General features: G+C 41.5%; 1 protein-coding gene across 9 annotated transcripts in view; it reads right to left on the bottom strand.

Annotated features, from left to right (window-relative positions):
• Positions 1-23,195, bottom strand: part of GRM7 (glutamate metabotropic receptor 7) — a 297,928-nt gene that overhangs the window by 48,552 nt on the left and 226,181 nt on the right. For 8 of the 9 annotated variants that reach the window (XM_061455687.1, XM_061455686.1, XM_061455681.1 and 5 more), the window contains one exon: positions 20,492-21,427. The exons of the other annotated variant lie outside the window; for it this stretch is intronic. In XM_061455687.1, the coding sequence (XP_061311671.1) occupies positions 20,492-21,427 (936 nt within the window). The remainder of the gene's footprint in view (positions 1-20,491; positions 21,428-23,195) is intronic. 9 annotated transcript variants of the gene reach the window in all.

Here is a 23,195-nt window from a genome sequence, read left to right on the forward strand (position 1 = left end):
GATGATGGGCTTGACAATCAACAGCAGCTCATGTATCTGCACAAGGTTGTCATGGCAATGAAATATCTCTGAATGTGGCTGATATGAACCATTGCTTTGCCTTGACAGTGCTGAAAAATATAGCCAAAATTATTCATAGCCTTAAAATGAGAGACACAAATATCCTAATGGTTTTCTCCCCACTATATGCTGTTAACCATTTAGGATTTTGCCATTTCCTTTACTCTTGCCACACAGCGAATCAGTCAGCCTTTCATTATGAAGGCAAGCAGCACTTTCATTTAAATTACTCGGGTCCTGCAAAATTTAATTTCTAATCCAAAATAAATATAAGCATTTATACACCTTTATAATCACACGCAGTAGCCTAGTAAGCTCATACTGCAACAAAGAAGCAAATGAGACAGGTCACATTCCAAAAGACCCATACAAAAGGGGCGCATCTCTGCCAGCACTGCAGAGCAGCCCTCTGTGAGGTTGTTCCTCCAGGTTTGAATAGGGCTCAGATGGAGCTGGAAAGAACAAGGACAATGTGCACACACAGTGCCCTGCTTATCCTGCTCTGTGAGGCCAGGTTTTCCTGAGCTGTCAATTTAGAGTCTTAACAAGGAAAAAAAAAGAAGGTATTTCAGCCCATGCTATGCTCCTAATGAAAAGCAGGGCTCCATGCAGAAGATTCATTTTACAGAGAGAGCTTCAAATTTTTTTCTGTCCTTTCACCTTTCATTTGTCTCCCCCGATCCAACTGTATGAATGTTTTATTTATACCCAGTCACTTTCACCCAGTTGGAAGGCATTCTCTGAAATAAAATTGCTCTTTTTCTGAGACAGTCCAGTTAATAGATTCCCTTCGCATCCACTCCCTCCAGCAACTGAACCTCCTTGATCTACTGACACACCACTCTTACAAAAAAAACACCCCAAATAATCCTTCCTGCAAAGAAAAAATCCTCTGGCCCTTCCAGAAGAACAAGATTTACTCTTCTCCACAGCTGGATGCAGTGTCTTTAATAGTTCCACAATTCTGAGCATATGTATTGGGAATACTCCTTTTTGATTTGTCACAGAGATTTCTATGAGATTGTACCAAATCAGACTGAAGTAACATGCTGCCATGCCACAAGACCTCTGAATTGTTTTTTCTCCTGCATCACCAGGTTTGGGAACAGTTTCTGGAGAATTTACTTTGTACCCTCTTAATTCTACCAGCTCCAGGATATTAATTTCTGGGAGCATCTATTTCATGTACATGCTTGCTCTGCCCCTACTTTACCTTTTACCTCAGAGCAGACTCCACCTGGCTGACAGAGAAGCAGGGCTCCATCTAGCTCTTTCATTGTCCAAGCAACCAAGCATTCCTTTACACAAGAGCAACTGGTGTGCAAAGCCTCAAACCAATCCCAGAGAAAATATCTTGCCCATCTAACACACCTAAGAACTGAACTATGGCAGCAGCCCTGCCTGCTCCCATGCTGATTATGATCAGCTTATTTCTTCTGTCACTGTAACCCTTCTATAAACCCTAGGAAAGTCAATGGGAATCTTTCAATGCCAGTGAAGTTTGACCCAGGCTGATATTGAGAATATATTCCATATATTTGCATACAAAGTAAGATATAATTCTGCTTGCAGACCTTCAGGCGAAGTCAAAGTGCAAGCTGGCATCAGTGGAGGAGTGGGGAAGAAAAAGGCTAATCCTATACATCTTGCTTCTCTTTAAAGACCTTTAAAACAGAACACTGGTTATTAAAAAGCACTAGCAACTATATATATAAAGCAAGCCAGCTTTTCAATGGCTTTTGAAATTATAATGTAATTATTATTTAAAACAGCATTTACATATTGCTTTTGCTGCTTAGAAACAAACTTGTTATGGCTGGAAGTGCCCTTTCTATTTAACTCTATCACAGGGCTGCATGGAGCATGTATGTGACCGTGCAGATTGAATGTGTTTTGGGATCTAAAGGCTGCATCAGGTACAAAGATCAGTCGCAATTCTGGCCAATCAGTTACTTTAACTGGGTTGTGATTTATTTATTAGCATGAATGTTATTTTATTTTCTAAAGTGTAAAGGGGAACAGAGTGTGCTAAAGCTATTTAAAAGAATGGCTAGATTCAAATAAGGATAAGGCAGCAAACCTTTGCTCCTGACTAGCCATCATTAGGAATTTAAACCCTTGCAAAATAAAGAAACACTAATTCCTTATAAGAAAAAAGAAGTTAAAAATTAAAAAAAGAAAAGGAATAAAAACTTTCAAATGTTCTTTTTCTGTGAGTTTCCTGGGTATACCTCATTACTTTGACGGAGACTAATTTCTCAAAAGCATCTACAGATGGAGAACCACACAACAGTACAAAGCTGCTCCAGTGAGCAGCCTGAAAAGCATGACCTGGGCTGTTCCCTGTGCAGTACTCAGGAAGCAGCTAAAAGCAAACAGGCTTCTTCACATAATCTGTTTCCACAGTCCACAAGAAGGAAAGTTCCCACTGTTCCTCAGGACATGAGCACCCATCTTGCCAGCAGAGTTACTCAGGGGCAGCCAATTACATAGGGAGAACAAAATATTTTTGCCTTCATTCTATTACAATAGTACAATGTTCTCAAAGTACTGCATTCCTCCAGATCTGTAGAATGGTCAAATGGTCAAAGTGTACTGCACCTTCCAAGTAAAGCACACTGCATCCCACAGGAAAACATGAAAGGTTGGGGCAACACATCCAGAATACAGAAAGGCTTTGTGATTTTTTTACATACAAACTGTTGATGTTTTATAGGTGTGCACTAGTAGGCGTTAATTTTCTCTGTTATTCCTTCAGAGCTGTCCAAGTTTGCATTTAATTAACTAAACGACTTGAGCCATCCAATTCCTGTTGCTACTAATGTATCACAATTAGAACAAACTGTTGCCATGGCAACCGCTCAATCCATCATAATTCATAACCTGGAGCGAGCTTGCCTTGTGCTTTATGCAATCCTTGGGTTTCTGTGGCATGCAGATGGGCGTTTATTGTTATGCTAAATTGGGAATGGGTAATCCCAGAATACAAGATGATTTAGGTGCTCATTTAAATGAGATTTAATTACAAAAAGTCTATCATTTTGGGACCTGCCAAATTGCAGTCAGGAGGTATCCATGCATATCAACACTAATCCAGAGCATCGGGAAAGAACTTCCTCTCTTAATTATCAAACATTGTGTTTATTTTATTGTCAGAACAAACTGAATCTCCATCTAAAGCTTGATGCTGCAATACACAAACCATTTTCCGGTACAGTCTATCCTGTAACACCCTACAACAGCTCACAGTTCTACGTTACCAGTTAACTCTGAAATTAACTCCAACATGACATTCCTCGGAGATAACATTACAAATCACTATGAATTATTTAGAGCTTCTTATCAGCAGCTTCGTTTTGGGTACTTATACAAAAAGCAAACTGGAATATTACAGGATGAGAAAAATTGAGTTTTAAGCCAAATGAGCTCACACTAGCGTTTAACTAATCCATGACCTGACACGAGTTAGAATATATGACTACATAGACTAGGCATAGATGAATATGCCTATTCTAGGGCACAGACCCAATTCTGCACCTATACCTTATTAAATATATTTTTGACAGGTAAAAAAAGCCCAAACTGTTTATTGCTGTCTTCATAGCTGCACAACATACCTGCCTTTAACACAGATTTATTTACTGTCTTCTATCCCTGATTATGCACCAAGAAATAAATGTTGAGTACCGAGTAGTTCCCTTATCTCTGCACGAGGAAGCCACAAGGAAGCTTGTAAATACAAAGCTGAATTTGTGAAAAACTATTCCTTCTGTCAGCACATGCAAGCCCTGGGCCTCAGGGGAGAAAAAGCATCCTAAGGAAGAATTTCTGTGTGTGTTGTTTGCAATCAAATCAAGCCAGCCCTGATGCCATGGGGGAAGTTTTCTTTAATAAAGGTTGTCTTATACACTACCTTCTTGAGCCAGTGACACAGCGCTGGGCACTGAACAACTCCCCATGCTCCACAGACACTGCCTGGGCACACATCCAGAAGATGTGTTTATTTTTTCCCAAGCAGGTTCTTGCTCAGGTCCTTGCTCAGGTCCAAGTTAGACAGAATGCGGTGCTGGTGCTGGCCTCTGCTCAATGCTTGCGAGGCAGCCAGCAGTGCTCAGCACATGGAGCAATTATCAACAGGGACATTTGAAGGCCCTGACCTTTTTTTTTTCCCTTATCTTCAGTCATTAATAGATTTCATCTTCCACTCAATAAAATACACTAAAACTACATTGACTTTGAAGTTCTGGACACTCAAGTCACTTGATCTTTGTGCTTAAATTTCCTTGGGCCTCCAATTAAGGTACCAGAATAAATCTTAACTGCTACCTAATATCAGTTCTCACAAGACTTTCTCTCCAACTGTAAGCACCTTGGCTAAACTAATTGATTTTCATTCCTTTCTGTTAGCATCACCTAACACAATCTAGTGTTAAGCTTTTAAATGCATTTTACTCTTCAACTTACTGGTGAATTATTGTTGCTAGTTAAGCTGCTAGCAGGATCTGTTCCACTACTAAAAAGAGATATCTTGTCTTCAAATTATATCTAATTATCTCCATTAAACATTACAGGCTCCTCTGATGCTGAAAATGTAAATCATAGGGAGCAAGAGGAAGATGATAGCATATTGTTCATCAGATATTTTGTCCTCCTACTCCCTCTGCATTCTTTTAAATAAATGTCTCTAACGGTAAGTCCAAAGAAGATCTTGAGATATTCAACTTGCAATATATACAGTATGCTTTAGTTATTAGAAACACATGACCATTAATCGGTGAATCCATATGACTCGGGGGCAAGGCAGGGTTACACCTCAGATTTCCCTGTTCTAGTAGAGGCAGTTAATGGCTGAATGGATGGTGTTTAATGTGCAGTTAGCAGTGTAAGATAAGAAGTTATTGCCGGGTTACCTGTCTTTTGTAAATACAGTTTCAGCTCATTCCCCCACCCTCGGTTTTGTCATCACAGATACTTCAGACATCTAAAGGCCAAATGCCAAAACAGGTTGAACAATCACTTGGTGAAGCACCTGACATCATTAGCTGAAAAGTGCTAAACCTGAAAAACCCTTCAGAAAGCCTTGACAATTAAAGAGGCTCAACAAGGTTCCCCTGTAACTGACCCCATCAACAGAGACTTGGCTGGAAACATCTGTCAGATAAGGCAGCTTGTCTTGTGAAATGCTCTTTGGCACCACCAGAGCTTTGTGGGTACATTTCCACTTGCTGCCTACTTCTTTCCCACCCCTGCTAGTTGGCTTGGGAAAGAAAATGCATGGATGGTCATTTTCTGCTGCTGAGAGAACAGAGGCAGGCACATTAGTGATACGGAAGACAACGTTTAAGACGGAACCAATGTCAGACCACCAAACTGCAGAAGGAAAAAGTCTTCCTTATTTTATTTTCCTCTATCTGGGCAGTGCATCACACTCACCTGGTAAGACTCTGCAGGGTGGCTCTGGCTCCTACACCCACAAACCCTCTGCTGTGGTGTGATGGATTGAGGCTTCAGAGAAGCTCCAGCTCTACTGTGCTACTGCACTTCCCACTTCCTGCAGCTTTGCTCTGTCATGTCAAGCAGAGCCCTTCTCCCTTGAGAAACCTTCCTTAACAGGAGGTAAAACCAGTAAAACCATCATCTACCTCTGGTCTCTTCCCTTAGGCTCCCTTTTCTCTTCCAATTTGTATCCTTGCAAACGCACCAGAGCAGCTCTTCCTGTATATGCTTTTAGGCATCTTTGTTTTGGCAGTTGCAGAATAACCTCTTTCTCTTTCAGAGGCTTTTCATTGGTCCTCAGGTATTGATCCTCTGACAGTAGTTCTCAGCTGCTTTGTGCCGTACAAACAACATGACTGATATCTAAAGCTGCCTGGAAGTAAGGGCAGAGTGGGAACTGGTGACATCTGTGTACCAGGTACTGGAGAGGACTCCAGTCATGCTCACTGTTGAGCGGGGGCCTCCTCGGACCCTCTGCAACCAGGTTAAATGGTGGTGGTGCAGCTCAGCTGCTGCAGGGTGAGTTGGCCATGGGCCATGACCTGCTGGTGGCTGTGACCTGCTGGTGGCTGTGGTGCTTCCCCAGCACTAACACCCTACAGAGTGGCACACTGGGTCTGCAAGAGCCCTTCAGCTCTGCTGCATAGTAAGGAAGGTTCCTTGCTGGCTTCTCTTTGGCTGAATTGGTTTTGCTGAATATGAACACGGATTTTTAAAAAGCCATTATTTCAAAATGCAGAAGTAAATGCACACTTTTGAGGGGGTACACTTGGGACAAAACATCTTTGCTGCAGTCTACGAGGATTTGTTGTTTCTTTTTGAACTTCTGCTAAACTTATGCCTCAAAGACAAACTACAAGGCAATTCCTTTGACTGTGATACTTTCATTATTATTACATGCTTACTTAAACCATTTAAAACAACAAGTAAATGCTTCAGGTCAATATTTTTGTGTTCATCTCTTATGTATAGTGAAACCTATTTCTTGCTTTGCATTGAATTCGCCTTGCTAGACTGAAAATGCCCTTTCAAGAATAGCTGTTTTCTTCCTCTGCAAATCCAGCTATATTTAGCTCACTAGTATGCACAGAGGACCTGACATTTCATGTTAGGGATCTTATTCAGAGCAAACTGCACCCATCTCCATGACCAAGGCCAAGTTGGACAGAGCCTTGGGTGACATGGTTTAGGGTGAGGTGTCCCTGCCCATGGCAGGGGAATTGGAACTAGATGATCTTAAGGTCCTTTCCAACCCTAACTATTCTATGATTCTATCAATGGAGGTTTTGGTTTGTAATGGGGAGATTTCTTTACCAGGCCCTGAAACTTTGGATTTTTTTTTTTTTAGTTTGCAGAAAAGTCATCTCAGCCTTACTCTTGTAGGTCAGCCACAGAGTTTAGCTTCAAAGTTGCACATTTTCTCTTCCTTCCTTGATTTGGTGCAAGGTGATATATAACTGTACTACATTTAGGAAGTCACCGCTCAGTGATGCCCATCCTGCAACAAGCTCACTTTGACCAAATCAATGGCAAAACTCCATGTGACTGACTCTCTCTGAGCAGGTTTGTTTTCTCTCTTCATTTTGTTTCTGTTTATTCTAAACAAAACAGAAGAAAAATTTAGCTCTGAGTGTGTGACCCAAGTTTGGGTAATAAAGGATGCTCCTTCTGTGTCGGACTGACAAGGGTACTTGATTTCATGCCCTTCCACAGACTGCTTTCACAAGCCATTCATACACAATGACAAAAGTGCTTAAGGACCCATTCTTTCTGCTGAAATGCCTGATCAAATGAAACCCTGACTCCAGCATACAAGTTCAGCAAGAAAATTGAGAAACATCTGCATAACTCACATTGTATTGAATAAGCCCTTCATGGATTTCTTTTTGTTCCTGGATGAGCTTAGAATCAGCAGCCATTATTTCTTACTCAAAATAACATTATTATGTTTCTACAATACCCATGGGGTTCAGAAACTGGCTGTGATCTGCTCTCACAAAATGCTACTTCAGTTCTTAGCATTTGGCTTACAATGTTAGCCATGATCTACAGGATTTTTCTGAAAAGATGATTAACTCTTGCTTAAACAAAGGAACATTAATGGGAACTAAGGTTTTCTGCAGCAGAAATCGAACTCTGCTATACATTGCCCAGACCCAGCAGAGCACAGTGTCCTCCAATCACTTCCTGTGTAAAACTCTTAATAGAGGTGAACACAGGGAATGACCTTTCAGTACAGCCCCAAAGCATCCCACCTGAATCCCCAAAACAGGACTCTCCCCAAAAAAGCATGCTAGAAGAGGATCAAGGTTACAGGAATATATCAATTCCTCTGGGAAACCACATCATCTTTGGAATGGACTTATCTCAAGCCTCACATACTCAGGAAATTCAAAATAACCATTAAAATACATTATCATGAATTGAAACTATCTGCAAAGACATTCAAATAAATTTACCCTTCCCTATTCTGAGCAAATGAGATAATTTTATGATTACTTCCTTGCAAACTAACTTTGAAGAGCTATTTTATAATTATACAGTTACCCCTTGTTCATATATGTAGCTATCCTGAGGCACGTGTGACTATTCACACTATTCAGAAGTGTTATTCACGAAATAGGATTTTGCAAGACTGAGATTTTACTGTTGCTGCCATAGAGATACAGCAAGCTTGAAAAAATCCCCCACTAACACCCAACAGCAGTTGCATGGTCGATGCAACAGCTCTGCTGGAGAAATTATGTTGTCAGTTCAAGAGAGTTTGACATTGCAGAGATTTCAAAATGCAAGCAAAAAGAAAAGTTTCATCAACAAGGTAATTACTCTTCTGGACTCAATGGAACTGCAATTATTTCATGTTGAGGTGTTGTCAGTTTATGCTGCAGATAAAAACTGTTAGGTAACGCTGACAGGGGCCTATGCAGAGATTGCTTTTCAGATGTAAAATTCTCCTGGCAGTTCTACATTTTCCAAAAAAAAAAACCAAAACCATAAGGAACCAAAAAAGTACATGTCAACACTATGCATTAAACACCCACATGTTTTTTCCTTTAAGAATTACATTGCTTTTTAGCCAGAGGCAGTTAAGTTTGCACTAGAAATCACAGAGGATAAAGATACCCTTCTTCCACACCTTCCTTTGGCAACTTTTTGAAGTTCTGTGCTTGCGTGCACCCAACAGGAATTTGTGCCCAAAGAGTTAGGGCCAAGTACCTCTGCCACTTCTAGGACTCAGAATAGGCGGTGTGAAAAGGCACAAAAGTCACCCCCAACTCTGCTGTCTCAGGCAATCCGAGATCGTTCATACCTTATAAATCCCGGTTAACTGGGCACAACTGAAATGCAGAAGGCTGAGGAGGAGCTGAATGACTCCCCACTTTGCCTACTTGGTGCAGCAGTTCGCCTGCTCTATGCTATAGTAGTGACACGGAAGAACATTTTTCCCTGAATGCCAGTGAAAAATTATTCATTTATGGTTTTAGCCCAGAACATCCTCCCCCTTCCCCCAACGTGGTGCCTGCAGTTGCATGTCCTGCCATGATGCATTCTCAGAGACCTGCAGTTCCTCTTCAAGGGAAGAATATTTTCAGTTACACACTTCTGGTCTGCTGAAGTGGTTCAGAGAGGAAGACCACAGACCACAGCAGGGAATCTGGCTGCCCTGTTGCATTGTATCCTGGTCACTGTGGCACAGTGGACAGGGGTGACCCTCTCTGGATCTGGGTAGGGGTATTTTCCCCTCTATAATGCATGGACCTTTCATTTTTTTTTTACATCCAAATCAGATTTTTTTCTCTCTGCTCAACACAGAAGGGAAAGGAAGAGGCTAGAATTATCACAGCAAAGAGATCCTTCACTTTCCAGATCAGACATCAAAGCAGCATGCTTGCAGGCTTCAAAGAGTCCCTCGGTAACTGCAGAACTACCGCAGGGTTGCTAACAAAGTAATTTCTGCTTAAATGAATACATCTCTGTTATGAGACAGCCACATACAAATTTAAATGTAGCATTATTACCCCATTATGGAGATACCTGCTTCAATAATTGAAAATTTCACAAAATAAATTGGTTGTTAATTATCTTTTAGCTTTCACCTATACATTCCTGTAAGGCTATTACCGTATAAGCGTGAACACAACGACTGCACCACTTATACCTGACTAACGGTTGGTGGCATCCCTTCATCGGAAATGCACACCCTCCTCCTTAGGTAATTATGTGGAACATGATTGTGGCCTTGGGCTCTGCCTGCTCAGTGTTTTCAATTAGATTTTACTACAAAAGTACATCTTAACATTAAAGGAGCATTACAATGCAGGAAATGTGATAAAACAGATCAATGTTAGATGCACCTTATGGTTCTGTTGTTTCAAGAATCACAATCACCATTAATTTATGGTCTTCTGAGGAGGATCTAATTACTCTAATCATCTCTTATTTCACCCAGAGTATGCACTTTTGCTGTTACCTAACTTTTAATTCCCGCCTTGACAATACAGACAACACAGACCTGCATTTTTAGCAGTGCTACAGCCTTTTACCAGCTTAGCTGAACTTAGGAGGATCTGAACACAATCAGATGATCAGGTGGGACATCTTTCAGACAGGATCAAGTGCAGGTAGAAATCCCTCTTCCAGAAGAGTCCTGACCTGGGAATATGATGCAGCACCAAAATGTCTGTATTCTTCCAGTCACTAAAGATGCCTCTTTGGAGTACAGGTGACAGATCCCATACCCTGGCCGAATCCTGGGTGGTACTTTCCTGCCCAGTTTGCACTGCCCAATCTTAGCCACTTGATGATGCCATTATTAACATGGTTACCACAATCCTGAAGGGGCCCTCCACATACCCTGGCAATGAACATAGCCTGAGAACATATATAGAATTAAACACATCTCCCCACCTAAAACTGTATTCCTGAGCTCTGCTAAAATTGCTACATACCAGCTGATGCAATGTTTCTAACATGTAGTTTTTAAATCCATCTGTAAAATGCTTTAGGTTTCTTCTGCACACAAGGAGCCGTTACTATTGTTATTATTCTATTCATTTCTGAAACATTCCAATCTTTGCCTGGGGAACATTTCCACAGATTAGTGGTGGATAAAAATCCAGAATCATAGATTCCCAGAAATAAGTGAAAATCAAAGCTCCTAAACCTCATTTAAGTATACAGAGATATTTTCCCACCACTCATTGTTTTCTATCCAGTGTAGAAATGCAATTACAAGAAATTTCACGGCAGCACACATTAATGCACCCATTTTGTCTCGCTTCAGAGTAGCAAAACCTTAGGAAATACTTAACACTTTACAAAAGTGACTCAGAAGTGCTTTTGAGATACTGAGTGTCAAATCCAGGGCATAGAAATGCAGTTTCATTAGTGTAAAGGAGATTGCAATTGGATGACCCAGAGCCAGGTTCCATTTCTTACGTGATTGCTCCTTTTTTATGTGTTGCTTTCTGCAAAGACCCCAGCAGCTTTGCTTGTGCAACGCATCATGGTGTTGCTTGCGTAGTCTAAGCAGAAAGAGGGCTTGTTTCCCAGGCTGAGCTCTGCAGCACTGCAACTCTGTGCTCCCACCTCTGACCGACACGAGTGCCTGGGACAGCAGCAAGTCCCATGCATGGCACCTCTGGCCCGCTGCCTCAGAGAAACGTGCATTGAGGGCAGTGGTTGCTCGGTATGAATGGAATGCTTTTACATCCGTCTCCTCTTGTTGGAGAGAGCTGTATGGAAGATAGCTCTCAGTCATAGCAGAAGGATTGCACTCAGTGCAATGCAAAGCTGCAGGAAAGCATGCAGGATTTTGTACAGCAGAGGAATTAGTGTCCCCAGTCTGCCCCACAGCCCAGGCAGAACCCAAGCCCCCGCACTATCTGCATAGAGAACCAACCCCTTTTGCAGCACAGGAGACAGGCTGACTTGTCAGGCATAGGCAGCCATGCAGAAACACAAACCCACGCTCCTCACTTTCCATGCACAACTCTCCCATGGCAAGCGGGAAGGTACATTTAAAGCTTGAGATAAGGCAATGAAATTATAAAACAGCCTGTCTCTTCTAGAGATATTGCCTCAGGCACATCCTGCATAGCCACAAAGTAAAGCAGCTTCAAGTTTTCTTAAAAATACAGCCACCACCCTGAAGTAAATCTAGCTTTCATTGCGCATCTCCTCATGAATCTCAGAGCTGAACAGCCTTCATCCGATCCATCTCCTGCCAACAAGTCATGCTTGTCCTCCAAGGGAGCAGGTACAATATCATGTCACAGCAACCCCTAAATCACCAACCCAAGCAGCCAACATTCCATCATCCTCCAGCCTTGACTGCAGAAGGGAGAGTACAGCACTGGAAGTACCAATCTCCCACCCTTTCTGGCATCAAATGGTCTACCAACTGGTCTACCAATTTATCTCTCTGTTCATGACCCCAAGCCATTTTCTGTCATGTCAAACAGAAGTGACAAATAACCACATTTCTCTTCACCATGCCAAAGTGTCAGGGTCTGGCACAAACCCCACCCAGCCCCCTTTGCTTTCCTTCCCCCCCAGATTTTTTTACAGCAGCTTATTATGTTGGGGAGATGGGGCAGGTATTCCTGATGAGGACATCTACTCCCTGAAGCGGTAAGTAAAACCTCCAAAGCAATCCAGTCAGTAACACTGGATTTTTTCTGAGTTATACTCTCCCTTAGGAGTTCTTAAAAGCAGCTGCTAAAAGCCTTCCTTAAGCCAGCTATATTCAATAAGCAGCAGGTCCTCGAGTGCCTGTTTGTTTAGGGAAGAAACCTCCCACCAAAGCACCAGGGAGAGACAACAAGAATGTGGCTCGGGAACTCAAAATTCCTGTACCACTTACTGCTTCAATGATATGTATGTAAATATTGACTTTTCATTTTAGGGTTAAACCATTAGTAGCAGTGACACGTTAGAAGCTTTTTGTGCTATTTTTTGACTAGTAACAGCATCCCTTTCCATCTGGAAGATGAAATGATTGCAAGAAATAATTAAATAGATCTTATTGAGAACTTTACCAAGAATTATGTGTTTAAGAGTTTTGATTAGTTCTACAGAAATTAACTCTGAAACTCTATAGACCCTCAAAGTTATTCACAAGGCTTCTCATATACTTTTGCAGTAGTGCTCTTATTTATCCTGATGAAAATACAAGCCACCAGGATAACTTCTGTAACAAAGGTCATTACCCCAAAAGATTTACTGATTATTTCATTTCTAGATTTCAAAGAACACTCAATTTTCCCCTCACTTCAAATGAAAAGCTGTGTACTCACTGTGAATAGCCCAATACTGTACTGAACAGGGCATTTCTGTATAGTCTGTCCTTGGGGGATGTCCAGACCTCACAGCTCCAGCCTGGAGATCCTTAAATGAAATTAAGTGAAGCTGCTTTTCAGTTCAGGCTTGTCTCAGGACAACTCTAATGATAGATCCTTATATTCCATGGTTTCCTTGGGGATACAATCTTGAGGCTGGATAAAATTAGGAACTTCAGCATGTTCTGAACATGCAGATCCCTAAGATAACGAAGCAATGAGTGAACTGAAATGACATCAATGAAAAAAATTAGTATTTGTGGTTAACGAGTTTCACGCAGGTACTATTACTAGAATGCTGCTTTAAATGAAAGCTTTAAATTAGAATGTTGCTTTAAATAAGCCCCAAATCATGGAAAATTGAAAGTCACTTTCCCTGTTAGCCAAAAAGCCTGATTTTCTCCACTGTTCAACATATAAAACTCCAACAAATGTTGCATTAAAATCCTCATAACTCCAATCCACATATGTAAAGTTGCTATAGCAACTGTCATCTCAAGTCTTCCCAAGGGAGAAAATAAATGTGTGTCCCACCTGGTTAATTGGTATTTGTGTTACAGAGAATTGAAGGGTAACCTAGTTTCACCAGAAAATAGAATATATTCTGAAGTGCTACCATCTTAATGTGACATTATTTAATCTGAATAAGAATCCACTTTGCATATGTCTTCAAATAACAGTATTTATGTAACATTCCACACAATAAGTAAAATGTTGCTTCCAAATATGCCCGATTTACCCTATTTATGGATTTGAATAAAATGGGCATTAGAAAATAGAGACACAAGAAGGAAGGTGGAAGTGTTGATGGGATTAAGGACTTCAAACTTTATAATGGTTGTATTACATTAAAACAAACCCCTGCAACCAAAGGTTCATGCAGTTTGGATGCAAAAATAAGCTAATGTAAGAAAACGAGTGTATGATCAGCTTTTCCCCATTTCTCTTCATTCCGGGATGAATAAAGCTCCCAACCAGGAGGACCACACTGGCTGAGAAAACATCATCACTCACAGTTAAGACTATACATTTTTTTTATTTGAAAAATGTCCTGAAAATAATTCAAGAAAAATCCCATTTGGAGAATATATTCAAGAGCACGTTGACAGTTATTACTAGCTTGTAAATATATCCAGAAATGTATTATTTTAATCTTAGCCATTACTAAATAAAAGTAATCACAGCCTCAAGGCAATAAAATCTCTGTGAAACATAAAAAATATAATGATGGCACATCCCTCTATATTAGTTCAATGACATAACTCAAGAAAATATCTTTGGGGAATATTCACCATACACAACTATATTTGAACATAGTTAAAGAGTACAGATACGGACTCCAAACCTGCAGAGACAATGATTTCTTTTAATTTCCTGGTTATAGCTCTGGTAACATTCCAAATTGCACACCTCCTTCAAAAGGGGAAGAGCACACTCATGGGAACCACACACCTGCACGTGCTAACACGTGCTGCCATCAGTCTGAGGAGAACTCCAAATGTAATGTACTGCAATGCAAAGCAGTGAGAGGTCTTGGGCAATGCCCAAAGGGATTCTGGCATTTCTGCTACATAAAGCAGATTGATGTTCAGGTTTGCCATTAAAGGGACCTAATTTTTCAGTATTACATTCTAGGGATTCAGGAAATTCAATTTAAGCTGCAATGTGTGTGTGTATATATATTTAGTATTACCATATATATAGTAATACTAAATAACTGTAGGAGAGGAAAATAGCTTGTGAGCTCATAGTCTTTCCTAATTAGAGCTAAACACTGTTAGAAGAAAGGGAGAATACCCAGACAAGAAAAAAACCCACACTAACCAAGGTTATTTAACACAAACCCACCAGCAATTCCTCCTGCCCCATTAATCTCTGCATACCACCAATAATGTAGCAAAATTCAATATTTCCATTGTCTCCTATTGCATCCTTCCTGTGCAGACTTTTTTAATAGAAGAGATTATTTCTAAAAGCTCCTTTGAATTTGGGATATGTGTTTTAGCTCAGCTACTTTCCTAGGAGATTCTCCTGTCAGCAAGGAGGAGAGGGATGGAGCAGCTCCAGGAAGGATAATGCTCTCTAGGCTTTGCCGCCAGGCTCCACAGGGATCTGCTGCCTGATCTTGCCACTTGGCACCAAATGCTGGCGAGCAGGACCCTGGGGCCATGCTGTGCACAGCCAGCCTTATGGATAGAGCTGCTTCATGGTGGCTCCACTGGAGGACAATGAAGGTGAGTTTCTGTCTGTATTGCTGCTGAAGGTACGGCCTGAGGATGCCATGCACAGCCCTGGGAGGTGTACTTCTATCCACCTGTATCAGCTACATTTCAATATTCACTTAATCATGACTACAGCTGTGTCACACAACACAGGTTAGAAAACATGGTAATGAGAAGTGTTAAAAAGTATTGGTTTAATAATAAATAGACTTTTATGTACAGAAAAAGTAAACCAGTATCTGAACGGCTCTCCATATATCACATTGATTTAACTACAGATGCTTCTTTCCCTTCAGCTCGCTTTTACCATGAAAGTATTGCCTCCGGAAATAATTTTCAAACATTTACATAATATTTCAAACTAAACTATTTATAAAATATTTACGTCAGTTTTTAAAATATTTACATTACAAGAGAGACTAACAGCAAACCAGCAAACTGCTACTGCCACCTGTTAAGTGGTGTTTCCAAAATGTGTCAGAGCACATCCCATGCTCTGCCATCCTGGTGCCCTTTGCACTGTCTAAAAGGAAAACAATAAAAAACGCCATGAAATAAAAATGTGACTTCATGAAACCAGGTTAATCCAAATACATCTCCTGAAACTCAACAGAAGTACACTGCCATGGAACAGCCTTCCCATGGAAGGAGCTAACGCAGCATCCCCACGGCAGCATCCTCAGCCTGTGTGAGGCACTGTGTAAGGTGGAGCATGCAGAGGTCACTGTGCTGCATGCAGGGACAGAGCATGGAGACTTGGCCCCAAAATGCTAGCCCTGGCAATCCCCTGCTGCACTGCCCTGCCTCTGGAAATGAGTTAGAAATCAGATAATCAAAGTAAAGGTGAATGAACAACCAGCCAAGAGGCTGCAGGGACTAATCAATCTCCAGTGCAGGATAGCACAGGGCAGGGTGTGAGGCACAGCTTCCCCCAGGACGCATTCCCACACCACCTGCATACCTTCCCATCCTTTTACTTCCATACTCTAAAATTTTGACTCAATGTGGCTTATTGATTTAGCCGTGCTTTGCCTGACCTTACCGAGCAATCTGTGCTCTTTTCAAGTGCCACTTTGTATTGACTCTGCCGTGGAGCTATGACTCCTATAATTGGTTTAACAGCTCTTTGAGGCCACTTTGCTTCTGATAAGATACCCACACATCCACAGAGAATTTAAAACAGTTTTGTTGTCAAAAACAATTACTCCAGGACCATAAAAAGTAGCATTTCATGCCTACAGTCCCCCTACAAACGTTCGGGTTAACAAGCTGAGCAACACCAAAGCAGGATCTGGACATTGACAGGGATTCACACCGTCCCCAGTCCTCAACCCCCAAAACCCACTGACTTCAGCTGATGATGGTTTTGATAGTTAGGAGCTGCTCAGAGCTGAACAGTAAGTGAAACTTTCTTTTCTGTAGGGACTCCTCTCCATATTTAGTGGCTTTCTACCAAATACATACTGAAGTTAGGATCTTTCTAAGCAATGCATGATTCCAGTCCCCAGTACCTTGTCCTGGTACTCAAAGATTACACCAGCATTTTAGAATACACACTAATAGTTATAGGAAAACACAAAAAAACCCACCTCACCCCAAAACAGAACCCCCAAACCCCAGACAACAGCAACAATGCCCATGCTTGGAGCAATGGCTACATGACCATTGCATTAAAGCCAATGAAACTCAAGGAATGGTGAAACCTGGTAAGGACCATATTGCACACAGGAAACAACATGCTGCATTACCAAACCAACCCTATAAATTATAACTGACCATGTGTTTTAAGAGTTTTTTGATAATGGACAAAGAAACTGACTGAGTAAATGCAAGCTGTAAGAAGTTTGAGAATCCACTTTTTCCATGTGCCAACTCCCATACTCCTCATGTTTTATCTTCAATCTGTAGCACAAACTCTGATATCTGGCCTTCGTCAAACCATGCTACTTCCCTCCAGTCTGCTGCAAATGCTACTGCTTGAATTATTTGCCTTTTATGAATTACTTGCAGCATACTTCTTTTTTTTCCTGTTGCTGCTATTTTCTACACTGAACAAGGTAGGTATTTTCAATATGCTTTCTACCAAACAACATTATGCTTGTATTTATTGATAAAATAAATCCATACAATGAAATTCACAATGTTATATATAACACCATTTCTCAGTTTAAAAGATTGTGTTGCATGAGACTTTCAGCAGGTGCAATTTCCATTTCAGCAACGACCTGGGTGGCTAAGCTTAGCACAATATTTTCCAGAGAAAATACCTGACAGGAAATCGCTAGCAATCACAAAAAAAAGCACAATCACCTCTCCCTTGCTCAAAAAGGAGAGACAGAGAAGAAAGCAAAGCAGGAAAGCCACTGCAGCTCCGTCTCTGTGTAGAGCAGAAGGGGGAAAGAGCCCCAGCAAAGCCATTGATGGAGAGCTCAGTTCTGGCACTGTGCCTGGGTCAAATGTGCTACCCAACATGGGGCAGTGCTGGTCAAAACACAGCAGCTTTCAGTCCCAGGGACTGCAGTCAGTCTCAGCAGCATTGGAAGAGCTTGGGCTGTGACAATCAGCAGGTAGTAGAGTCCCTTAACCCCAGCACACCCCTTCTGTGGGCGCACCAAGCAGCAGGAGCACAGCAAAGAGAAAAGTTGTTTCTGTTGCCCAGTTTCCTCTTCTGTGCTCTGTGTGAAACCGAATTAATCATCATTTCTTTTGCTCTCCTACACACATTTGTACAAGAATCTTACACTTTCAAAGAAGTACAGGGTAATTCAGCTCTATGACTACATGGAAACCATAGTTTTTGCTATGAAATGATCTTGAATGCTGGCAGCAGCCTTTGAAATTCTTTGGGTCTTTCTATCATCTGGTTAAATCTTTGCAGACAACAATTTAAAGCACTTCATCTTGGTCACCTGCAGGCCTAAGGCATTCCCAGGCAGGGAGCACAAAAGCTGCACTGTACCCCCTGCTCCAGACCAAAGTTACAAATGGGCCCAACTGTGTTTAAAGCTGCTTATGCTGTTTCTTATCTCTCCCTCAACAGGGAGAACAGAGATGTTTGAAGCAATTGTAAGGCTTGGCAGACCTCTTTTTCAATTGAAATTAATTCCCTTTAGGGATGCAGTGGCTGCTTGTAAAGCCCATTGCAGAAGTGAGATGATACATGAAAACCTCTACAACCTCTGCTTCCACCTGAGTGACCCCCTCTACCACCAGTGAACTGGGGCCAAAACAATTGCAATTTCTGTACACCACTTCCTGAATAGCAGAGAACAAAGCTCTGATGCAGGCATCTTCCTATGGAACAGGCTTGTAGCCAAATCAGACTTTCCCGAATGATATCGCTGTCCTGCAATTGTACTTCAATAGCCTGTAAGTTTAACAGTACATGTTTGGAAATTATGCCCCTGGCATAAAATGAGATGTTAGCTGGGATCTGACATTTGCTCACTCATTTAAAACATGCAATAATTTTATCCGCAGCGGTGAGCTTGCTCAAGTCTCGTGTTAAAGAACAAATATTAAATGAAGACAGAGGTGGAAAAGAGGGAGCAAGAAGTCAAAACTCTTTCTGGCACAGGGGAGCTTGTGCTCAGTAAGTGGGGATAACTGACTGTACAGTACTAAATCCATGCAAAATCTGTCAGAGAGCATTTGAGGTGAGGCCAATGATGCCTAAATTCAGCCAGAGTATGCCCCAGGTGAGGAGACATGGCAGTGGTTTCCTCTGGGCTGGAAAAGTAGATGGGATGAGGCCTGGAGAGGGTAAAAAACCATTATGACAACAGTTCAGGACAGCCTAAGACTTTCACTTCTCCCTAAAGGCTAGGCTTGCAGGTATTTGCCAAAACACTCTTAAATTGCAGCTATCTTCAGACAAGATTCAGAAAGAAGTAGGTCCAGAGAGATCTCTATCACTGAGCGTTAGCTGAAGCCACTTGGGCAGCAACCTCCTGAGACCCAGGAGGTACCTGAAGTTGTAATGCTCAGTCACTCACAGTGATTTAGCCCTACACATCATAATAGCAGGTCCACTTGACTACTGTTCACTCAAAACACACAGCACAACTAAGGTTCTCCTTTTTTTAAATACTGCAGACTGAAAAGTCTTTTCTTGCCAACAGACTTTCCAACAACGTTTAGGGAAATGATCACAATGTCTTCTTGCTGTTTATTATAGTGTGCTTTCTCCAAGGTCCCCATCCCCACCAATAAACATAAAAAGAAGAAGAGTGTGACTTTCTCCTTATTGCTTTGTGCAAGACAAGAGAGATGCTGTTCACATTTGTACCTAAACTACCACAGCACCCACTGCAGCATGCTGGATTAGGACCCCAGCTAACTGCTGGTCCCTGCAGGGCTGATATTGTGTATTTACAAAAAGCACTTTAAACCTGATTTCTGTGGGTGGCAAAGCCCAAAGCATCTCTTCATATGCATATCTCCGATTGCCAGGGTGTATTTTCCTAAGCTGCCCACCTCATTTCCTCAGCTGCCAGTGCTGGAGCAGCTGAGAGCACAGGATGGGATCAGTGCCCACTGGAGCTCCGTGACTGACACACCATAGATTCCCCTGCAACACCTGAAGTCTCTCAAAGCCAATGGAAATCTGTTAATTGAGTTTGACAGCACTTTACATTAATTCATTTTCTTAACAATTTAACTAATGGATTAGAACCTAATATCTGGATGCTTTTTCTTAAGTCACTTATGTGTAACATTTTGGGCTGGCTTTTGGTGAAGGAATGCCATAGGCTTAAGTGGACCTCACTTATAAACAGAAGTGACCTGGCATTCACTCCAGGACTGGCTACACCCTTGCCATGAATCATTCAGTAAGTTTACCTGCGTTAGTTTAAAAATAACCCATGTTGAATTCAGTGTCAGTCTGGTTTCAGCACCCAGAGCTCAGGACCCTGTGGTGTAAATGAGGCTACCGCCTGTGAAGCAGAGAACTCACTCATCAGGCTATGCGCTGCCCTCAGTGCTGAACTCCAGAAGCACAGGAGTATATTTGAGTACTTTTTGACTCTTTTTTTGCTTACACCTCCTATTAAAAATTATTTAGCTAAGGGATGCTTCTTTCTGGACAATATGACAGCTAATTCTCACCCTACTGAAATGACAAAACTGAAACATATGCAACACTAAAACTCATGGTTAATGTGATTGTTATTGATCATTTGCCAGTTTATCAAATGAATAGCCCACCAGCTAACTGGAGAAGGAGAAAAGTGCTATATATATATCATGTCTTACTCACAAACTAACTGGATAGCCCATTTTAAAATCTATGTAAAGCTGACCATCAGTACGTAGTTTATAACTGTTATCAGTCCTCTTGTACCAGATGTATGTTTGTTCATCTTCACCTACCTTTTCAGCTGACTGGGCAGTGCCAAAAAATATTGGAATGAAGGCAAGCCATACTATACAGGTAGTGTACATAGTGAATCCAATGGGTTTAGCTTCATTAAAATTCTCTGGGACACCCCGAGTCTTGATGGCATACACAGTACATGTAACCATTAGAAGAATGCTATAACCCAAGGAACAAATGATTTGTAGATCCGTAATGTCACATTTGAGAACTCCTCTGGCTTGATCAGGGTTCATAGTTTTCTGCTCATCATAATCTATGATGATGTTGGGTGGGTCAACTGCAAACCAAATAAAGACACCTAGAAGCTGAACAGATATCAAACTTGACGTGATCGCCAGCTGCGATGTGGGGCTGATAAGCCGAGGTGCAGTCACAGACTTTTTGCCCTGTTCAAATATGCGGTAGATGCGGTTTGTTTTAGTTAACAGGGCTGCATAGCTGATGCACATCCCCAAGCCCAGGAAGATACGCCGGAAGGAGCACACTGCAACGTTTGGTTTGGCAATCATCAGAAATGTGATTATGTAGCACAGAAATATCCCTGTTAACAGGACGTAGCTGAGTTCCCTCCCAGAAGCGCGGACAATGGGAGTGTCGTTATATCTGATGAATGTTGCCATGACAAAAATGGTGGCAATAATTCCCAGCATAGCTAAGAAGACAGGTATCACAGCCCAGGGTGAGTGCCACTCCAGCTTGACAATGGGTATTGAACGGCATCCTGTTCGGTTCTCGTTGGGCCGCTCGCTGTATGAGCAGAGCAGACATGTCACCTCGTCAGCCTGGTACTGATAGCCATCACAGAGCTCACAGTGCCAGCAGCATGGCATCCCCTTCACCATCTTCTTCCTCTCTCCTGGCTTGCAAGGCAGGCTGCAGACCGAGGACGGGACTTCACGCACGCCTTTGCCCCACTGCATTTCATCAATCTGCAAGGTATGTGAAATAGGAAGAGGCTGGTTATTTAGACATTATTGTCAGTCAGCTGGGGTGGGAATGGAAAAAAGGAGGACCAAGGGGGAACCTACAACAGAGAAAAGCCAAAAGTATAAACTTTATATGTGGTAGACTCCAGGAAAAGCAGCAGGAACCCCACAGTCTTCACATGGGACTCTAATGCATGACTGTATTTGGTGCCTTCATTTTCCATTTTTATTAGTAGCTAATTCTGATGGAATGACACACAACATCAGATAATACACTAGTGTGCTAACCTCTTGTTTCGTGAAAACTGTAAGAAAACTGCAATGGCTTGAGGGAAGGCAGCAGTTACATTCACAGGACTGATTTCCATGCATCTAAGAGCTTGAAGCTTCTTACCAAGACCACAATAATATATCTTCCTTCTTGGAACTACTACTGATCAGGTTAATACTTTAAATTAGGTGGAAATATGTCTTATATAGGGCATGGAATCAGTGAGAATGTGGCAAGATCTGCAAAACAAGCCATGTAAGAAATATGAAGGACAATAAAAATAGTCATCAATGAAAAATGTAATAATTAAATAATATTTAACTTCAAAGTCACATTCTGCTTTTGAAAGGCCAGACATGCCTCTGGGAATGCAAATTATAAACTATTATATTAAATAAATGGCAAGTCTCACTTGTTCTGCAGTCTCAAGAACCCTGAACTCCAAAGTATGTGCAACAAAGGCCCCAAATTGTGCAGAAAATTAAACTCAAAGAATTTCTAAATATTCTAATCTAAAGCCAGTTTCCAAGAAGAAGCGAGGTTTAGCATTGAATTCCCCCAGAAAATGTCAGTAGCTCCAATAGCTGGTGTTCGTGTGGCTGGTGTGTGTGTGGCTTTTCCAAATATAAAACCTGATGATATCCTGGGATAGATGCAAGTGTTATTAAAAACAAAATTTCAGCTATTATTTCTTTAGGTTACTTAAACGCTTACAAGCTCCGCTATTTTCCCTACAAGTAAAAAATTCTAAGAAGAGATTCTTGAATCAGCTGCCTTGATTATTAATGTATACAGGAAGAGTGAGGTTTGCAAGTCTTAAATTGAAGGATTAAGTTGAACTTTCCTAATTTAATTCAAAGCAGATTCTGTATCATCTTCATTTCATAGAATTAAAAAAACCCCTAAAGTCACATCTGCTCAAATATTATACCACCAAGAGTCTCTGCTGTGAGTGCTATAAAAATAATCCCTCAATAACAGATATTCTAGAGGTCTGCCACTGCTTGCGAAACTTCATTAACCTTCAATATTCACAACTTATTCTGAAAAAAAATTTGAATATCCATGAAGTCTTCTTTCATACTGTGCTGAGCTGAAGCTATGTAGCTTACAGAAACCAAAGGATGATAAAGGAGAGTAAAAAGACTTGCTTAACTGCACTGGTAAATGGTAGTTTTGTCTTACTGGAAGAGCATGCAGAAGAAGCCTGGAAATCCATTTCTATGCCTGCCTCTGTCATTGCTCCGACTGAAGGTTAGCAAACCCTTTACAAACCTGAAGTTGAATTCCTAGGTTGCGTGCATGCCTCGCAAGAGAGCTGCTGTAAGCTGGCATGTTCTGAGTAACTTACTTGCTGCAGAGGCACAACAAATGACCTTAGCCGGAAAGAAAACCAAAGAGGTAGCGAGCAAAGAGGACCAGTGCCAAGATTTCTGACCCATAAAACAGGGGTAAAAATTTCATAACAATTGCTTTAGAAACCCACTGACCAACAGTTTG

The sequence above is a fragment of the Pezoporus flaviventris genome, unplaced genomic scaffold, assembly GCF_033815535.1.
Source record: "Pezoporus flaviventris isolate CSIRO_AGI_PZ_B2104156 unplaced genomic scaffold, CSIRO_AGI_Pfla_v1 ptg000021l, whole genome shotgun sequence".
Taxonomy (NCBI): domain Eukaryota; kingdom Metazoa; phylum Chordata; class Aves; order Psittaciformes; family Psittacidae; genus Pezoporus; species Pezoporus flaviventris.